The sequence below is a fragment of the Vanessa atalanta genome, chromosome W, assembly GCF_905147765.1.
Source record: "Vanessa atalanta chromosome W, ilVanAtal1.2, whole genome shotgun sequence".
Classification (NCBI taxonomy): Eukaryota; Metazoa; Arthropoda; class Insecta; order Lepidoptera; family Nymphalidae; genus Vanessa; species Vanessa atalanta.
The window spans coordinates 2,969,426-2,985,696 of NC_061901.1; the positions used below are offsets into that span (position 1 = coordinate 2,969,426).

The 16,271-nt window shown below is 42.1% G+C and overlaps 2 protein-coding genes across 2 annotated transcripts; both read left to right on the forward strand.

Moving 5' to 3' along the window:
- The first annotated feature begins 1,744 nt into the window (after positions 1-1,744).
- On the forward strand, positions 1,745-2,865 carry LOC125075528. The gene has a single exon (XM_047687242.1). It carries the CDS (start codon positions 2,074-2,076, stop codon positions 2,779-2,781), a length of 708 nt encoding a protein of 235 aa, XP_047543198.1. The 5' UTR covers positions 1,745-2,073; the 3' UTR covers positions 2,782-2,865.
- A 12,352-nt stretch (positions 2,866-15,217) lies between these two features.
- On the forward strand, positions 15,218-15,619 carry LOC125075517 (zinc finger protein GIS2-like). Its single transcript, XM_047687232.1, has one exon. The coding sequence runs from the start codon at positions 15,218-15,220 to the stop codon at positions 15,617-15,619; it is 402 nt and encodes a 133-aa protein (XP_047543188.1).
- The last annotated feature ends 652 nt before the right edge of the window (positions 15,620-16,271 follow it).

Genomic DNA, 16,271 nt, shown 5'->3' on the forward strand with positions numbered 1-16,271 from the left:
CCCTAGTAAAGAACTTAGCATATTTCAACTCAATACCGTTACTTATGGGACTGCATCTGCGCCATTTCTTGCCGTTAGATGCTTAAAACAACTTGCACTTGAATGTGAGGATAATCTTATTTCCGAGATAATTAATAATGACTTTTATGTAGATGACCTAGTTACAGGTACCCAGTCAATAGATAATTTAATTAAGATCAGGGATAGCATATGTGAAGTTTTATCAAAAGGTTGTTTCAATTTACGCAAAATTAAATCAAATATACCAGATCTACGCGATATAAGCTCAAATTCAAATACGCATGTTAATTTAGGCCGACAAAATTCTAATAATACGCTAGGGCTAGGTTGGATATCATCCTCAGATAAATTGTGTTTTTCTCATAATATTTTATCAGGAAGTCAGGTCACGAAGCGATCAGTTTTGTCCACAATTGGACAAATATTTGATCCTCTCGGACTTCTTACAGTTTTTGTCATCAAGGCTAAAATACTTCTCCAAAATCTTTGGCTTTTGAAGATATCTTGGGATGAGCCTTTGCCGTTAGATGTTGCACAAAAATGGAATAAATTTAAATCAGATCTCCATTTCTTAAACGACTTACATTTACCTCGTTGCGTTGTTTGTCCTGATTTGGCGCTTATTGAATTACATACATTTTGTGATGCATCGCAGGAAGCTTACGGAGCATGTACATTCGTAAGAAGTATTTCAGTCGATGGCAAGATCATGACACGGTTACTATGCGCAAAAAGTAAAGTCGCACCGTTAAAACCAACTACAATTCCTCGCCTGGAATTATGTGGCGCGATTGTAGCAGCACGTTTAACACAAAAAGTATTAGAAGCATTTAGGTTACCTGTGCAAAGATGCATTCTTTGGAGTGATTCATCTGTCGTTCTAGGTTGGCTGAAAACACCTCCATCTAAATTAAAGTTATTTGTTAAGAATCGTGTTGCTGAAATACAAGAACTTACTTACACTTTTGAATGGCGTTATGTTCCAACTTATGACAACCCTGCTGACCTGCTAACAAGGGGTATAAACTTGGCATCAATAAATACCTTGGATTTGTGGTGGTCAGGTCCAACATTTTTGCACGAGTTGGAATGTAAATGGCCTAAAAATAACATAAATTACAAAGATGACTTACCTGAAATTGTAGCTCATGTTGCATCAACAATTGCAATCAAGAATAATCAGCTTATTGATTTTCACAGATTTTCAACATTAACTAAAATTAAACGTACAATGGCTTTTGCATTAAGATTTGTTTACAATTGTAAAATTTATGATTGCAACCAGAAATTATCTGGACCATTGAATACACAAGAATTAGATAACGCATTTAATTTACTATTAAAACAATCACAAATTGAATCGTTTCCCGAATACAAACTTTTGTACAATAAACAAGCTTTACCTAATAAAAATAATCTTATTTCCCTGTCACCGTTTCTTGATGAAACAGGTCTACTAAGGGTAGGTGGCAGATTAAAAAATTCAAAATTTGACTATAATAAAAGACATCCAGTATTAATTTCATGCAAACATCCTTTGACAAAACTAATTTTTACTTTTGAACATTTAAGATTGTTTCACGCAGCACCACAACTTCTTTTATCATCTTTAAGGCAACAATTTTGGCCTATAGGTGGTCGCAATATGGCTAAACAGATCGCACACAAATGCTACAAGTGTTTCAGAATGAAAGCTCAAACGATTTACCTTTCATGGGTCAGTTGCCGGAGCAGCGACTCGACCCAGGTTACCCGTTTCAAACAACAGGCGTAGATTACTGCGGTCCTTTACAAGCTGCCGATAGGAAAGGACGTGGATCTAAAACTATCAAGGTGTATATTGCTGTCTTTGTCTGTTTCACTACAAAGGCATTACATTTAGAATTGGTTACCGATTTAACAAAGGAAACGTATATTGCTGCGTTACGTAGGTTCATTGCTCGGCGATCCAAGCCCTCCATTATATTTTCTGATAATGGTACACAATTTGTTGGGGCTAAAAATGAAATTCAGAATTTCTTAAAACAAGAATCTCTAAATTTAGCTCAGTATATGGCAAACGAAGGCATAGACTTTAAGTTCATACCCGCCTATACTCCTCATTTTGGAGGCATATGGGAGGCGGGCGTTAAATCTGTTAAATACCATCTATTGAGAGTATTAGGAAACGCTCGTTTAACATTTGAAGAATTATATACAGTTTTAGTTCAAATAGAATCAATATTGAATTCTCGTCCTCTATCACCAATTTCCTCAGATCCTAACGACCTTACTCCTCTCACTCCTGGTCATTTTCTAGTTGGACGTCCTTTAACAGCGCTGCCTACATCTAGCCTAATCAACGTAAATCCCAATAGACTACAACGTTGGGAACTAGTAGAACAGCTACGTCAGAATTTTTGGATACGCTGGCAGAAGGAGTACGTGTCTGAACTTCAACAAAGGACCAAGTGGAAGACTTCTAAGGGCGATCTGAAGGAAGGGACAATGGTCGTGATCAAGGATGATGCACTGCCTCCGTTGAAGTGGAGCCTTGGACGAGTTCGTCGAGTGTTCCCAGGTCCTGACGGAGTTAATCGTGTTGCAGACATAGAAACCACTAAAGGCCTGACAAGACGAGCATTCAATAAAATTTGTCCACTACCAATCAATGAGGCTGTTGAAACCCAAGATTTCAACGTCGGGGGGCATGTTAAGGATCAGCGCGGGACGGGGGAGATGAGCGCCCCACCGCGGTCGACAGACGAGCTAGCTCATTAGCATTACCGGAGTCACCGTGTGTAGTATACATATGTACATCATTTTTGTAAACTCACAGTTGTGCCAATAAACAGTTATACAGTCCATTGTTGTTCATCATTTGGCCCAAGCAGAAACACACACTGTACATTCATGTTCAAAACCAATTAGGACATTACAGTCCTCCGAGCAGATAAGGGAAACGCGACCGTTGTGATGGATACGTGTGATTATAACCAGAAAATTTCCGCGATTTTATCGGATGTAAAAACTTATAAAAAAGTAACTAAAGACCCTACCAATAATATTCTTAAAAATACATCCGCGTTAATATCCAAACATCAAGAAAAATTAAATCTGGACAAAAAATCACTCGTGCCTACATGTGCAAAGCCACCTAAACTGTATGGGTTACCTAAGATCCATAAAACTGGTGCTCCGCTGCGTCCTATTGTAAGCCAAATCGATACACCAACATATAGATTGGCTCAACACATAGCAAGGATATTATCACCCCTCCGAGGACACACTACGGCGTATGTCAAGGATTCTTACCAGTTTGTTGGTGAAATCAAAGACCTTAAATTAACCAACAACGAGACAATGGTTAGTTTTGATGTCCAGTCATTGTTTACATCCTTACCCATACAAGACTGCATCGAAATTGTCAAAAGGAAGCTACAGACACACAACATGCCTATTGAATATGCAGAGCTGTTACATCACTGCCTCACATCTGGTTATTTATTGTGGAATGATGAATTCTATGTACAAGTTGACGGAGTAGCCATGGGTTCCCCAGTATCCCCCGTGGTCGCTGATTTATTCATGGAAGACCTAGAGGAGAGGGCTCTTCGCTCCGGACCAATAACACCTAGGTTTTATAAACGGTACGTAGATGACACTTTCACAATACTACCTAGTGATCTGACATCTGCATTTTTAGTACATCTCAATTCAATAAATAAAAACATTCAATTTACTATGGAATTAGAGGCAAATAATTCTTTAGCTTTCCTTGACATCCTTATTATCAGGAATCCTGACAATACATTAAGTCACACAGTTTATAGGAAACCCACACACACTAATAAATACCTCAATGGTGACTCGCACCACCACCCTAGTCAGTTAGCTACCGTTGGCAAATCTTTGTTTCAGAGAGCCCACCATCTCTGCGATGCTGAACACCTAGAGGACGAGCTACTTCAGGTCAAGCTTGCACTCCACCAGAACAAGCTGCCCGTGCCTCGCCAGCATCGCAGAAGCCGTATCAAGCCACCCACAGTTGAGCGACAACCTGCATTTCTACCATATGTGAAGGGAGTTACAGACAGGATTGGCAATATCTTGAAGCGAGCTTCGATTAAAACCATTTACAAGCCTCATAAGAAAGTGAGCCAGTTCTTGAGACCTATCAAGAGTAATATCCCTTTACAAACTGCGGGAGTATATAAACTCGAATGTGAGTGTGGTTTATCTTACATAGGCCAAACAAAGAGAAGTATCGGTACTAGGGTCAAGGAACATATAGGAGATGTCAAAAATAGGCGTTCTTCAAAGTCTGCAGTCTGTGAACATGCTCTGGATAAACCTAACCATTTTATTCGATTTGATAAACCACAGATCCTCGCTAGAGAACACAGATTCATTCCTAGAATGATACGCGAGGCTATTGAAATTCAAAAACATCCGAACTTCAATAGAGAAGATGGTTGGAGACTTTCTAACACTTGGGATCCACTTATTAAAATTTAAAATCCCAAATCCAACAGACTGCAAGACCTAAAGATACAGTTAGTGCCTTCTGCGTGCAACCGGAACGCTATTCAAGATACCAATTAAGAAATCGTTGGCGGTAGTTGTAAATAATATTTCTTTTTAATTCAAACAGACAAATGTCACCTTAGTCTGCCCGTGACCACGAACACTGCAAAGTGCTCGAAACGTCGGGATGTTAAAATAATTAATATACGCGATTAAATCCGTTAAAAACTAGTTTTTATTTCAATGTGTAATAATCGCGAAAATCTAAGACAACATTATTCTGCACCTGGTTTCATGCAAATATTCCCGGGAATGAAAAGGGGACCGATAAATTCCGAGTTGTCTATATACACCGAGATCGCTCTCAGACCATTAAACGTAACGTCTGTAGTTACTTTTACTCCTAATCTGCTTACATTTGTGTCGTCACAATACAGTGTCTTGCGTACTAGTCTTGTAGACGGTCACATATGGCAATTCGGTTAAGGATTGACCTATTAGAACATTTGTATTCATGAATTCATCGTCTATTACGTATGCCTTCACGTCAGCCTTCACAGCATCCACTTCTATTGTTACCGTGACCCCACCGGATGGTACTACGCTGCCTAAGCCGAAACCTTTTATAACCGGAAGCTGTATCATATCTAACTCTAAATTCAACTGTTTTGCTACTGTACGTTTTAAAAGTGTGCATTGGCTACCAAAGTCTATATATGCTGTATGTGTAACACCGTTTAATTTAATAGTTTTAAAATACTTGCCGTTCCCTTTCTCATCCTTAGTAATATTGAGTACATTTTTGGTGTCCGCGCTTTGTGACACATATGTAGTCGTCGGCATTTCTTGAGGACGAAGCCTTGGTTTTGTGCAATCGGAAGTATTATGTCCTAGGCGTGAGCACTTGTCACATTTCCTAATTGGTTTTGAACATGAATGTACAGTGTGATCAAACTCATTACAATTGTAACATCGTATACTTTTATATGTGTTGCGAGGTAAATCACCAGATGGCTTGGAGGCAGAAGTTGATCGTGCCCGCCCATCATCTTTAACATCTGTTCGTTGAAAGGCAGCTCGTTTAACGAGACTGGCGGTAATTTTCTTAGAAATTCGGCGTAAATAGATTAATAGTTGCGATGGCCTCTTGAAATTTGATCCCTGTGCATTCAACCTTATATTGTTGTCGAAGATCCCATTAACTATGCAATTAACTGCGTTTCTACCTCTGATACTACACATCTTTACTAATCGAGCTTTGTCGTGGAAGTATTCTTCAAGAGATTCGTCCCTTTTACTCTTTCGTTCTAACATCTCATAGAGTCTATCAGCATAGTTTCTGTCGTCTGGAAAAGTTCTTAATATCTTTCGCTGCCACTGTTTCCAACTCATATTGACAGTGGTCTGACCCTGATACCACTTCTTTGCATATCCAGCCAGTTTGGGTATTGCATGATAGATCTTCTGCTTGTCACTCCATCCGTAAATGATTGCGGTGTCATTAACCTTTTTAATCCAATCGGTAGCAGTTTGTGTATTGGCATCAGGATTAAATTCTGGTATTACATTTTGTGCCCCGTCAAAAGGAGTCGCTTTAGCTTTTCCATCAAGAAATTTTACGATTTTTTTTAAAAAACAATAACTGTGATTACTATCAATACTTTCAGATCTAGATCGATCTCGTTTTCTACCTAATTTAGTATTCGTTCTGCGACTCCTTTCATTACTTTTCGATTTACGCTTCTTGTCACGTGACTTTCTTGGATAATCTGTTTCACGATCATTGCGAGACGAGTCAGAAATAGATGAGTCATTGGAACTGCTACTCGAAGTCGAGCTACTTGATATTGTTGATGGTCTTTTATAACGGTGTATGCGTCGTGACATTATGCGGTGACCCTTTGAACAGCCACGCGCTTCACTTTCCGACGTATCCGATGTCTCGAGACTACTACAACCCTGGTAAGGGTATCGTAACTTGCGATACCACCTACGATAACTTGTAGTTGGTTGTGCTCTTACATTACTTCTGAAACGCCAGCTTGGTCTAGGAATTATATTTTCTTCAATGGGAGTACTGTGTATGAACTTTACAGTAGTTTTATGGATAAGTTTATACTAACATTATAATTAATTTTAAATTGTAGTAGGCGTTTAATTATGACAACAATAGATATTTTGATGATGAAATATTCTCAGGTAGGGAACCACTTAATTATAGCCTCTTTATTTGTACCAGGCCAGAGAATGCATTGAAGGAGATATTACCTTTTAACCTACCCATCCCCACAACTTTGCTTTTATTTCCATTGATATATATTATTGGTCGAGGTGGATAGTTAGGTACATTATTACAACAAAGATCGCGGCCGCCACAGTGCTGACCGCTGAACATAAATATCTCCAGATAGATAAGTACATAAAATAAGAAAACATACCTTACCACTTCTGATGTTGCAAGTCACACGCAGGAACAGATATTTAATGAGTGGATCCGACCTGCCAAATGAATTGTAAGAAAACACAATCAAATGTATTAAACAGTTTTTATTTTAAATGTCACAGACACAATTTACACGGGACACACTCTAATTCGCTGACGCCTCCGATCGAATGACGTTTTTATCCGTCAAAAAAAACCATTGACAGCTCGCCGCCGGTTATCGTTCAAATAACTAAACGCTAACACCACGAAGAATTTTTAGTTGCCTTAGAACGACACAACGCCGACATTTTGGCTCTTAACGAGACATGGCTTCGGGGTGGAGAGGAAGGGCGCGCACCGAAGGTCGCGGGTTACCGTCTGTGTCATACACCCGGACCGGAAACAATACATTCGCGTGGCGGCGGTGTAGGATTTTATATCAGACGAGGGCTGTCTACACAGATTCTCAAACATCCAATTGAATCTAGGGTTGAACAGATGTGGCTTAGGACTCGGCATAGTAATAAAACTATTATAATTGGTACAGCTTATAGACCACCATGGTTAAACGTGCAAGAATTCCTAGATGCTTTAATCGAATCGATTGCGTCTTTACCCCTTTATGATTATATTATTTTATTGGGTGATTTCAACATTAATCTCCTGAATAAACAAGACAATCACTCAATCCTTTTTAACATCTTCTTGGATTATTTTAGCTTAATACAACACATTTCCGAGCCGACACATTTTACTAGCCATAGCGAAACGTTGATTGACCTTGTCTGTTCAAATATAAACCATATTAAGGTTAATGTCGATTATGTAAATAGTCTGAGTAGTCATTCTTTCCTTTCATTTGAGCTTAATATTGTAAAAGAAAAAAATCGCCCAAGGAAAAAGCTATTAAGACCTATTAGTGATATAAACATAGATCAGCTTAAGGTCCTGTTGGAATGCATTGACTGGCATACATATTCTAATCCCGATTATTGTATAGATTTACTCGTTTCACATTTTACAACTAACATAATGCATATTTTTGACACCTTAGCTCCCCTTAAAACCATATATATAAGACATAATCATTACCCTTGGATTACTTTTGCTATTAAACGTATGATGAAATGTCGCGATGAAGCTCATTGCAAATTTCGTATAGATGAGAGCGAGGCCAATAGAGAAAATTATAAAAAAATGAAAAAATTTGTAGATGATGCAATTGCAAATGAAAGAAATGCTTACTTTAACTCATACATTAATTGTAATTTAAAAAACTCTAAAGTCATGTGGAAACATTTTAAAAACCACCTTGAGGTAAAACCTAAGTCGGATCTAATCTTACCTAGTCATTTTAACGATCCTCAGGTTATAAACAATCATTTTCTAAATATTCCTGGTAATGATTATGTCTCCCCGCAAATTATTCAAAAGTATTCTTCATCAAAATTCTGTACAGAAACCTTCCACCTAAAAACCGTTAATGAAGATACTGTGTCAAAAATTATCCATAAGCTCAAATCGAATGCCACCGGTAAGGACGGAATCTCTTTGGATATGATTTTGATGACACTTTCTTCCTCCCTCCCTGCTATAACAAAAATTATCAATAAATCTATTCAGTCTAGCAACTTTCCTGACCTATGGAGGGAGGCTCTAATTAAACCTATACCAAAATTGAATAATCCAGTTTCATTGTCTGATTTGCGTCCTATCAGCATACTCCCATGTTTATCTAAAGTACTGGAAAAAGTAGTCTACATCCAACTATCTGAATTTCTAGAAAAAAATAATATCCTACCTGATGCTCAATCTGGCTTTAGAAAGCATCGTAGTACTACTACCGCACTCACCACGGTTGTAGATGACATACTTAGTGCCCAGGACTCTGGTAAAGTTACCCTGCTGGTTTTGTTAAATTACTCTCGAGCGTTTGAAACTATAAATATCTAATGTTGTCTTAGATTTTCGCGATTATTACACATTGAAATAAAACTAGTTTTTAACGGATTTAATCGCGTATATTAATTATTTTATTTTAACATCCCGACGTTTCGAGCACTTTGCAGTGTTCGTGGTCACGGGCAGACTAAGGTGACATTTGTCTGTTCGAATTAAAAAGAAATATTATTTACAAGTACCGCCAACGATTTCTTAATTGGTATCTTGAGTAGCGTTCCGGTTGCACGCAGAAGGCACTAACTGTATCTTTAGGTCTTGCAGTCTGTTGGATTTGGGATTTTAAATTTTTAATAAGTGGATCCCAAGTGTTAGAAAGTCTCCAACCATCTTCTCTATTGAAGTTCGGATGTTTTTGAATTTCAATAGCCTCGCGTATCATTCTAGGAATGAATCTGTGTTCTCTAGCGAGGATCTGTGGTTTATCAAATCGAATAAAATGGTTAGGTTTATCCAGAGCATGTTCACAGACTGCAGACTTTGAAGAACGCCTATTTTTGACATCTCCTATATGTTCCTTGACCCTAGTACCGATGCTTCTCTTTGTTTGACCTATGTAAGATAAACTACACTCACATTCGAGTTTATATACTCCCGCAGTTTGTAAAGGGATATTACTCTTGATAGGTCTCAAGAACTGGCTCACTTTCTTATGAGGCTTGTAAATGGTTTTAATCGAAGCTCGCTTCAAGATATTGCCAATCCTGTCTGTAACTCCCTTCACATATGGTAGAAATGCAGGTTGTCGCTCAACTGTTGGTGGCTTGATACGGCTTCTGCGATGCTGGCGAGGCACGGGCAGCTTGTTCTGGTGGAGTGCAAGCTTGACCTGAAGTAGCTCATCCTCTAGCTGTTCAGCATCGCAGAGATGGTGGGCTCTCTGAAACAAAGATTTGCCAACGGTAGCTAACTGACTAGGGTGGTGGTGCGAGTCACCATTGAGGTATTTATTGGTGTGTGTGGGTTTCCTATAAACTGTGTGACTTAATGTATTCCTGATAATAAGGATGTCAAGAAAAGCTAAAGAATTATTTGCCTCTAATTCCATAGTAAATTGAATGTTTTTATTTATGGAATTGAGATGTACTAAAAATGCAGATATCAGATCACTAGGTAGTATTGTGAAAGTGTCATCTACGTACCGTTTATAAAACCTAGGTGTTATTGGTCCGGAGCGAAGAGCCCTCTCCTCTAGGTCTTTCAATAATAAATCAGCGACCACGGGGGATACTGGGGAACCCATGGCTACTCCGTCAACTTGTACATAGAATTCATCATTCCACAATAAATAACCAGATGTGAGGCAGTGATGTAACAGCTCTGCATATTCAATAGGCATGTTGTGTGTCTGTAGCTTCCTCTTGACAATTTCGATGCAGTCTTGTATGGGTAAGGAGGTATACAATGACATGACATCAAAACTAACCATTGTCTCGTTGTTGGTTAATTTAAGGTCTTTGATTTCACCAACAAACTGGTAAGAATCCTTGACCTACGCCGCAGTGTGTCCTCGGAGGGGTGATAATATCCTTGCTATGTGTTGAGCCAATCTATATGTTGGTGTATCGATTTGGCTTACAATAGGACGCAGCGGAGCACCAGTTTTATGGATCTTAGGTAACCCATACAGTTTTGGTGGCTTTGCACATGTAGGCACGAGTGATTTTTTGTCCAGATTTAATTTTTCTTGATGTTTAGATATTAACGCGGATGTCTTTTTAAGAATATTATTAGTAGGGTCTTTAGTTACTTTTTTATAAGTTTTTACATCCGATAAAATCGCGGAAATTTTCTGGTTATAATCATATATAAACTCGAATGTGAGTGTGGTTTATCTTACATAGGTCAAACAAAGAGAAGCATCGGTACTAGGGTCAAGGAACATATAGGAGATGTCAAAAATAGGCGTTCTTCAAAGTCTGCAGTCTGTGAACATGCTCTGGATAAACCTAACCATTTTATTCGATTTGATAAACCACCAGATTGGTTTGCAAGTTATTTAACTTATAGAAGACAATCAGTGGAATTAATAAGAAGATGGCACTATAGCATGTTCTCCGTGTCGTCCAGTAACACGAGGCTTGCCCCAAGGCTCAATCTTAGGGCCTTTATTGTTTATATTATATACGGCGGACGTAACGAGTTGTATTATAAATAGTGATTGTCATGTTTATGCGGACGATTTACAAGTTTATACATCATTTCACTTGTCGAACCTAGAAGCTGCCGTTAAAAACTTAAATGATTATTTAAATAGAATATTTGCATGGTCACAATCCCACACCCTAGTTTTAAATGCGAAGAAGACTAAATATATGATATTTGGCACAAACAAACAAATTAAACAATTATCTAGTTATAGCCCTATTATATCTATAAACGATGAAATTATTGAAAGAGTCACCGAAGCTAAAAATCTAGGCATCATTATGGACGAAAACTTGCGTTTTGAAAAACAAGTAAATAATACCGTTCGTAACTGTTCTTACCGTTTAAAATTACTGTACCGTGAACGAGAGTCTCTATCAAACGAATTACGTGTTACACTGTGTGAGTCACTGGTGCTGTCAAAATTAAATTATGCCGATACAGTGATAGGGCCACGAATGCTTGCTCGCTCAAAAAGGGCCATTCAAAAAGTACAGAATGCCTGCGCTCGTTATTGTTTTAACATTCCGCCACGTGCTCATGTAACGCCTTACATTAATGAAGCCAAATCTTTAAGGACTGACTACCGCAGACAATTGCATTTCGCTTTACTTTTATTCGGAGTCATAAAATCCAAATCAACAGGATATCTCTATGATAAGCTTTTGTGGTCATCGGCCGTAAATACAACTCACTCCAGGGCGAATTCCTATTTGCTGCTAGTGCACCCACATCGTACTGCAGCCTTTCGTGGAAGCTTCAAATACGCCGCAACCAAATGCTGGAACAATCTGCCGCCCCCACTTCGTAACCTAAAATCATTGCATACGTTTAGACTAAGATATAAGTTATATTTATTTAACCTCCAGACTGAACTTTAACTTTCTCATTCACATATTCGTGTTTATTGATAATAAATAATTTATAGTATACAAAATTGAAAGAAACATGTTTGACGATATTTTTTTTTTTTTTTTATGTCATAAGGTGGCAAACGAGCAGGAGGCTCACCTGATGGAAAGTGACTACCACCGCCCATGGACATCTGCAACACCGGGGGGCTTTCAGGTGCGTTGCCGGCCTTTCAGGAAAGAGTACGCTCTTTTCTTGAAGGTTCCCAAGTCGTATCGGTTCGGAAAAACCGCCGGCGAAAGCTGGTTCCACAGAGTGGTTGTGCGAGGCAGAAAATGTCTTAAAAATCGCGCTGTTGTGGATTTTCGGACATCTAGGTGGTGCGGGTGATATTTGGAATTTTGACGAGATGTCCGAAGGTGAAATTCAGCAGCCAGGATTAATCCGAACAATTCCTCGGAACATTCCCCGTGATAAATTCTGTAGAAGATGCAGAGCGATCCAACATCTCTACGCAAAGCCAAAGGATCAAGCAGATCGGAAAGGGCTTGATCGTCGATAATTCGAGCCGCTCTACGTTGGATACGGTCAAATGGAAGGAGCTGGTACTGGGGAGCACCCGCCCAGAGGTGAGAGCAGTATTCCATGTGAGGCCGAATTTGCGCCTTGTATAGTCTTAGACGATGGGCCGACGTGAAATACTGTCTTGCCTTGCTGATATATAATTATTTAATTAAAAATGTACCTATAATTGCATGGCCAATTTGTTTCATGCAGATTGTTCATGTCATATTGGTTGCGGAGTGTCTGCCTCCACTGTAGGTTTTAGGAATACCATTATCGCCGTCTCTAAAACAACAGAAATTTGGGCATAAATATATTATTGATATGATCTATGTAAATTACATGGTTAATCTGTAGACACAAGTAACGTAATATATTTATGTAAAGCAAAAACAAAGATTAGATCTTAAGTACTTACCTATTCTCGCTTCTCAGAATGCTCATTCGCCGTGTTGTTTCTTAATAGCATTGGCGGCCACTACTTCCCATGGCGTGATCGCTGAGTTTGAGTCGGAGTCATATTAATTTTCAAAAATACCGCCTAAAAGTCAACTTTTTAATTTGTATATCGGATTTAATCTACTATTTTTTTATAACGTATATGTATTTCAGATAACGACTTTAGTTTTAAGTTTTATTAACTTGTAATTTAATAACTTGTTTATACGTAACAATCTACCACTTTAATATTTAATATTACTCTTTGTCACGTTTACATGGCCGTCCGTCACCGTCACATGGAGGCCTCTGAAAATCAGTGCTGGGTTAATATTATGCCAGCTTCAACTGAGAGGTTGTCCATTTTGGATGCCACACCACTTTACAGTTCATTTTTGTTAATTTTTATTTCTTTTTTTATTTTTTTTTTTTCTTTGTGTTTCCATAATAATGCAATTCCCATTTTACATCTAATTATATTTAATAGATATAGATTAAATAAAATTAGATGCAAAATATTTTTGTAAATATTTTTGTAAGTTAGTTAATTTTTTTTTTTTTTGTTTATTTTTATTTTTTTTTCTTCCTACGTCATAAATTAACTTAAATTCTGTGTTACTTTTGTCATCTCTTTTTTATCTTCTTATTTTTATTCATGTGGTGTGATCCAAATAAAGACTTTATCTATCTATCTATCTAAGTTGACATGGTGGTGGAAGTGGGCGCCCCGATGGCGCACACCAAAACCAACGACCCAGGCGCACCCAAGGTACCCGTCGTCCGGCTAGAACGACTCTCTCTCGAGTCGGTCTCGTCGGTCGGCAACGAACAGAGAAAAGGGGAGAAGCGGCCCCACAGAGGGGACACCCACTCGGACTCCGATAGCGACGCCACAATACAGCGTAGCGACTCGGAGTCCTCTATTAGCAGGTGGTTAAAGCCGTCTAACAAAAGGGGGCGTGGACGACCATCCACCCACGGCAGATACGTCGGACGGGGCAAATCAATGGAGGAGCTGAGCACCCTGTCCAAGAAATAGGAGAGACGTGAAACTGAAGACGCGCTGGCCGCTTATAATGAAGCGGCCAAGGTGGCCATGGAGGAGAGGGTGGCCCGAAACAGAAGGCGTCAACCGGACGTGTCCACTGACGAGGCGGCGAAGACGTCAGCTGCTCTGGACGCAGCCGTCCAAGAAGCGTTGGACGTGGTGCTGCAAGTTGCCGATAAATCCGGCAACCTAAAGGGCACGTTTGTCAGGGCTCTAAAGGCTGCCGCGAATTCCATCAAAGGCGCGGTAGCGGACCTCAGAGCCCTGACCATCACGGAGGAACTTGCGCGATTGGAAGCAGCCAACGCGCAGCTATCGGGTCAGCTGGCCGAGCTGCGCCGGGAAGTGGCACTGATGCGCACGCAGCCGGCGAAGATGGATGACGCGAACATCCAGCGTGTCATGGAGGAGGCGCTGCGCTCCAACCGGGAGCAGTTCAGCACAATGCTGAATGCCCGGATGGAGGGCATCGAGCGCCGTCTCCTTCCGGAGCCTCGACTGCGACCTCTGCTGGCCGCCGACCGTCAATCAGCGCAGACCGCAGTCGCAACAGCGAGGGTGACGACACCACCCGAGTCGCCCGCCGCTGCTGTCACGAAGAAGAAGAAGAAGAAGGCAAAACGGCCGAACATGGCTGCCCAAGAAGCCGCAGCAACAGCAGCGACAGCAAAGGAGAGAACTGCCCCTCCATCTGCAGAACCAGGCAGTTCGTCGTTGTCATGGGCCGCCGTTGTTCAAAAACAACCGAGCAAGGCGGCCAAGAAGAAGAAGACGAAGACCACGAAATCGGATTTGAGAGATATGAAGAAGAAAGCCCCTAAAGGGAAACTTCGCCCTCCTCGCACCGCGGTGATTACGATCACCCTAAAACCCGGTGCCGAGGAGAAAGGGGTGAGGTATGAGGACGTTCTCGCCGAGGCCAAAAGCCGAATTAAGCTCGGCGAGGTAGGCCTCACCTCTGTGCGCTTCCGCACGACGGCAACGGGGGCACGGATGCTGGAGGTCCCGCCGGGTACCAACGACGCGGAGAAGGCGGTGGATGCCCTGGCGGTCAAGCTCCGCGAGGTCCTCAGCCCGGACGCGGTCCAGATCCATAGACCGACTAAGTTCGACGCGAGCTGAGAGTCTTGGACTTGGACGACTCGGTGACTGCGGTGGAGGTGGTGTCTGCGGTCGCCGAAGAGGGGGGTTGTTCTGCCGGAGCAATAAAACCGGGTGTTATTGCCCGGCGCTCCGGCGGCTCGGGCTCCCTCTGGATGAGCTGCCCGGTGGCGGCGGCGAAACGAGTGCTGGAGGTGGGCCGCGTCAAGGTGGGGTGGGTCTCGGCACGAGTAAAACTGCTCGAGCCGAGACCGTTGCGCTGCTTCAGGTGCCTGGAGGGGGGCCACATGGGGGCCAAATGTGATAGGAGTGTCGACCGCAGCCGTCTGTGCTTCCGCTGCGGCCTACCCGATCACAGGGCCAGGGAATGTACCGCCGCTGAAGCCAAGTGTATCGAGTGCTCAGCGGCCGGTAAGCCTGCAGCACATGCCGTCGGTAGTAAGGCGTGCCAGGGCAGCAAAGCTCGTTTCGCCTCAAGAAAGGGAGGAGCGGTGGCGAAAGGGCCCGTCACCGCGTCCCAAAGGACTGTGGAGGAGCCTATGGAGACCGCCCAATAATGGCCCGGCGCTGTCTCCAGGCGAACATCAACCACTCTGCCAGGGCCCAGGACCTGCTAGTCCAAAGCATGGCAGAGTGGCAAATCGACGTGGCGGTGGTCTCGGAGCCCTATGTCGTTCATTTACGGGACGACTGGGTGTCCGACCACGAGGGAATGGTGGCGATCGTCGCCCCTGCCGTCGCTGGTTCCCCTGCTATCGAAGGGGTAGCCAGGGGCAGAGGGTTCGTGGTCGCTGCAGTCGGGGGTATGGCGGTCGTGGGCGTTTACGCCTCGCCCAACCGGAGTCTCGCGGATTTTGAACAGCTACTCGTTGAGGTCGGGGCTCTGGTCGGGCAGGCATCGCCCAACCCGGTGTTAGTCGCGGGGGACTTCAATGCCAAATCTACGGCTTGGGGTTCCCCTTCGACGGACGCCAGGGGCGAGGCGCTGGAGGAGTGGACTGTGTCACTGGGCCTCGCGGTGATCAACAGTGGGTCGGAGAGCACGTGCGTGCGGCAGCAGGGCGAGTCGATCGTGTACGAAGTACCTGGGACTCGTCCTCGATGGCAGGTGGAAGTTCGAGGAGCACTTCCGGCGCTTTGCCCCAAGACTGGTGGCTGCAGCCGGAGCGCTGGGGCGGATTCTCCCCAATGTCGGAGGACCGGGAGGCT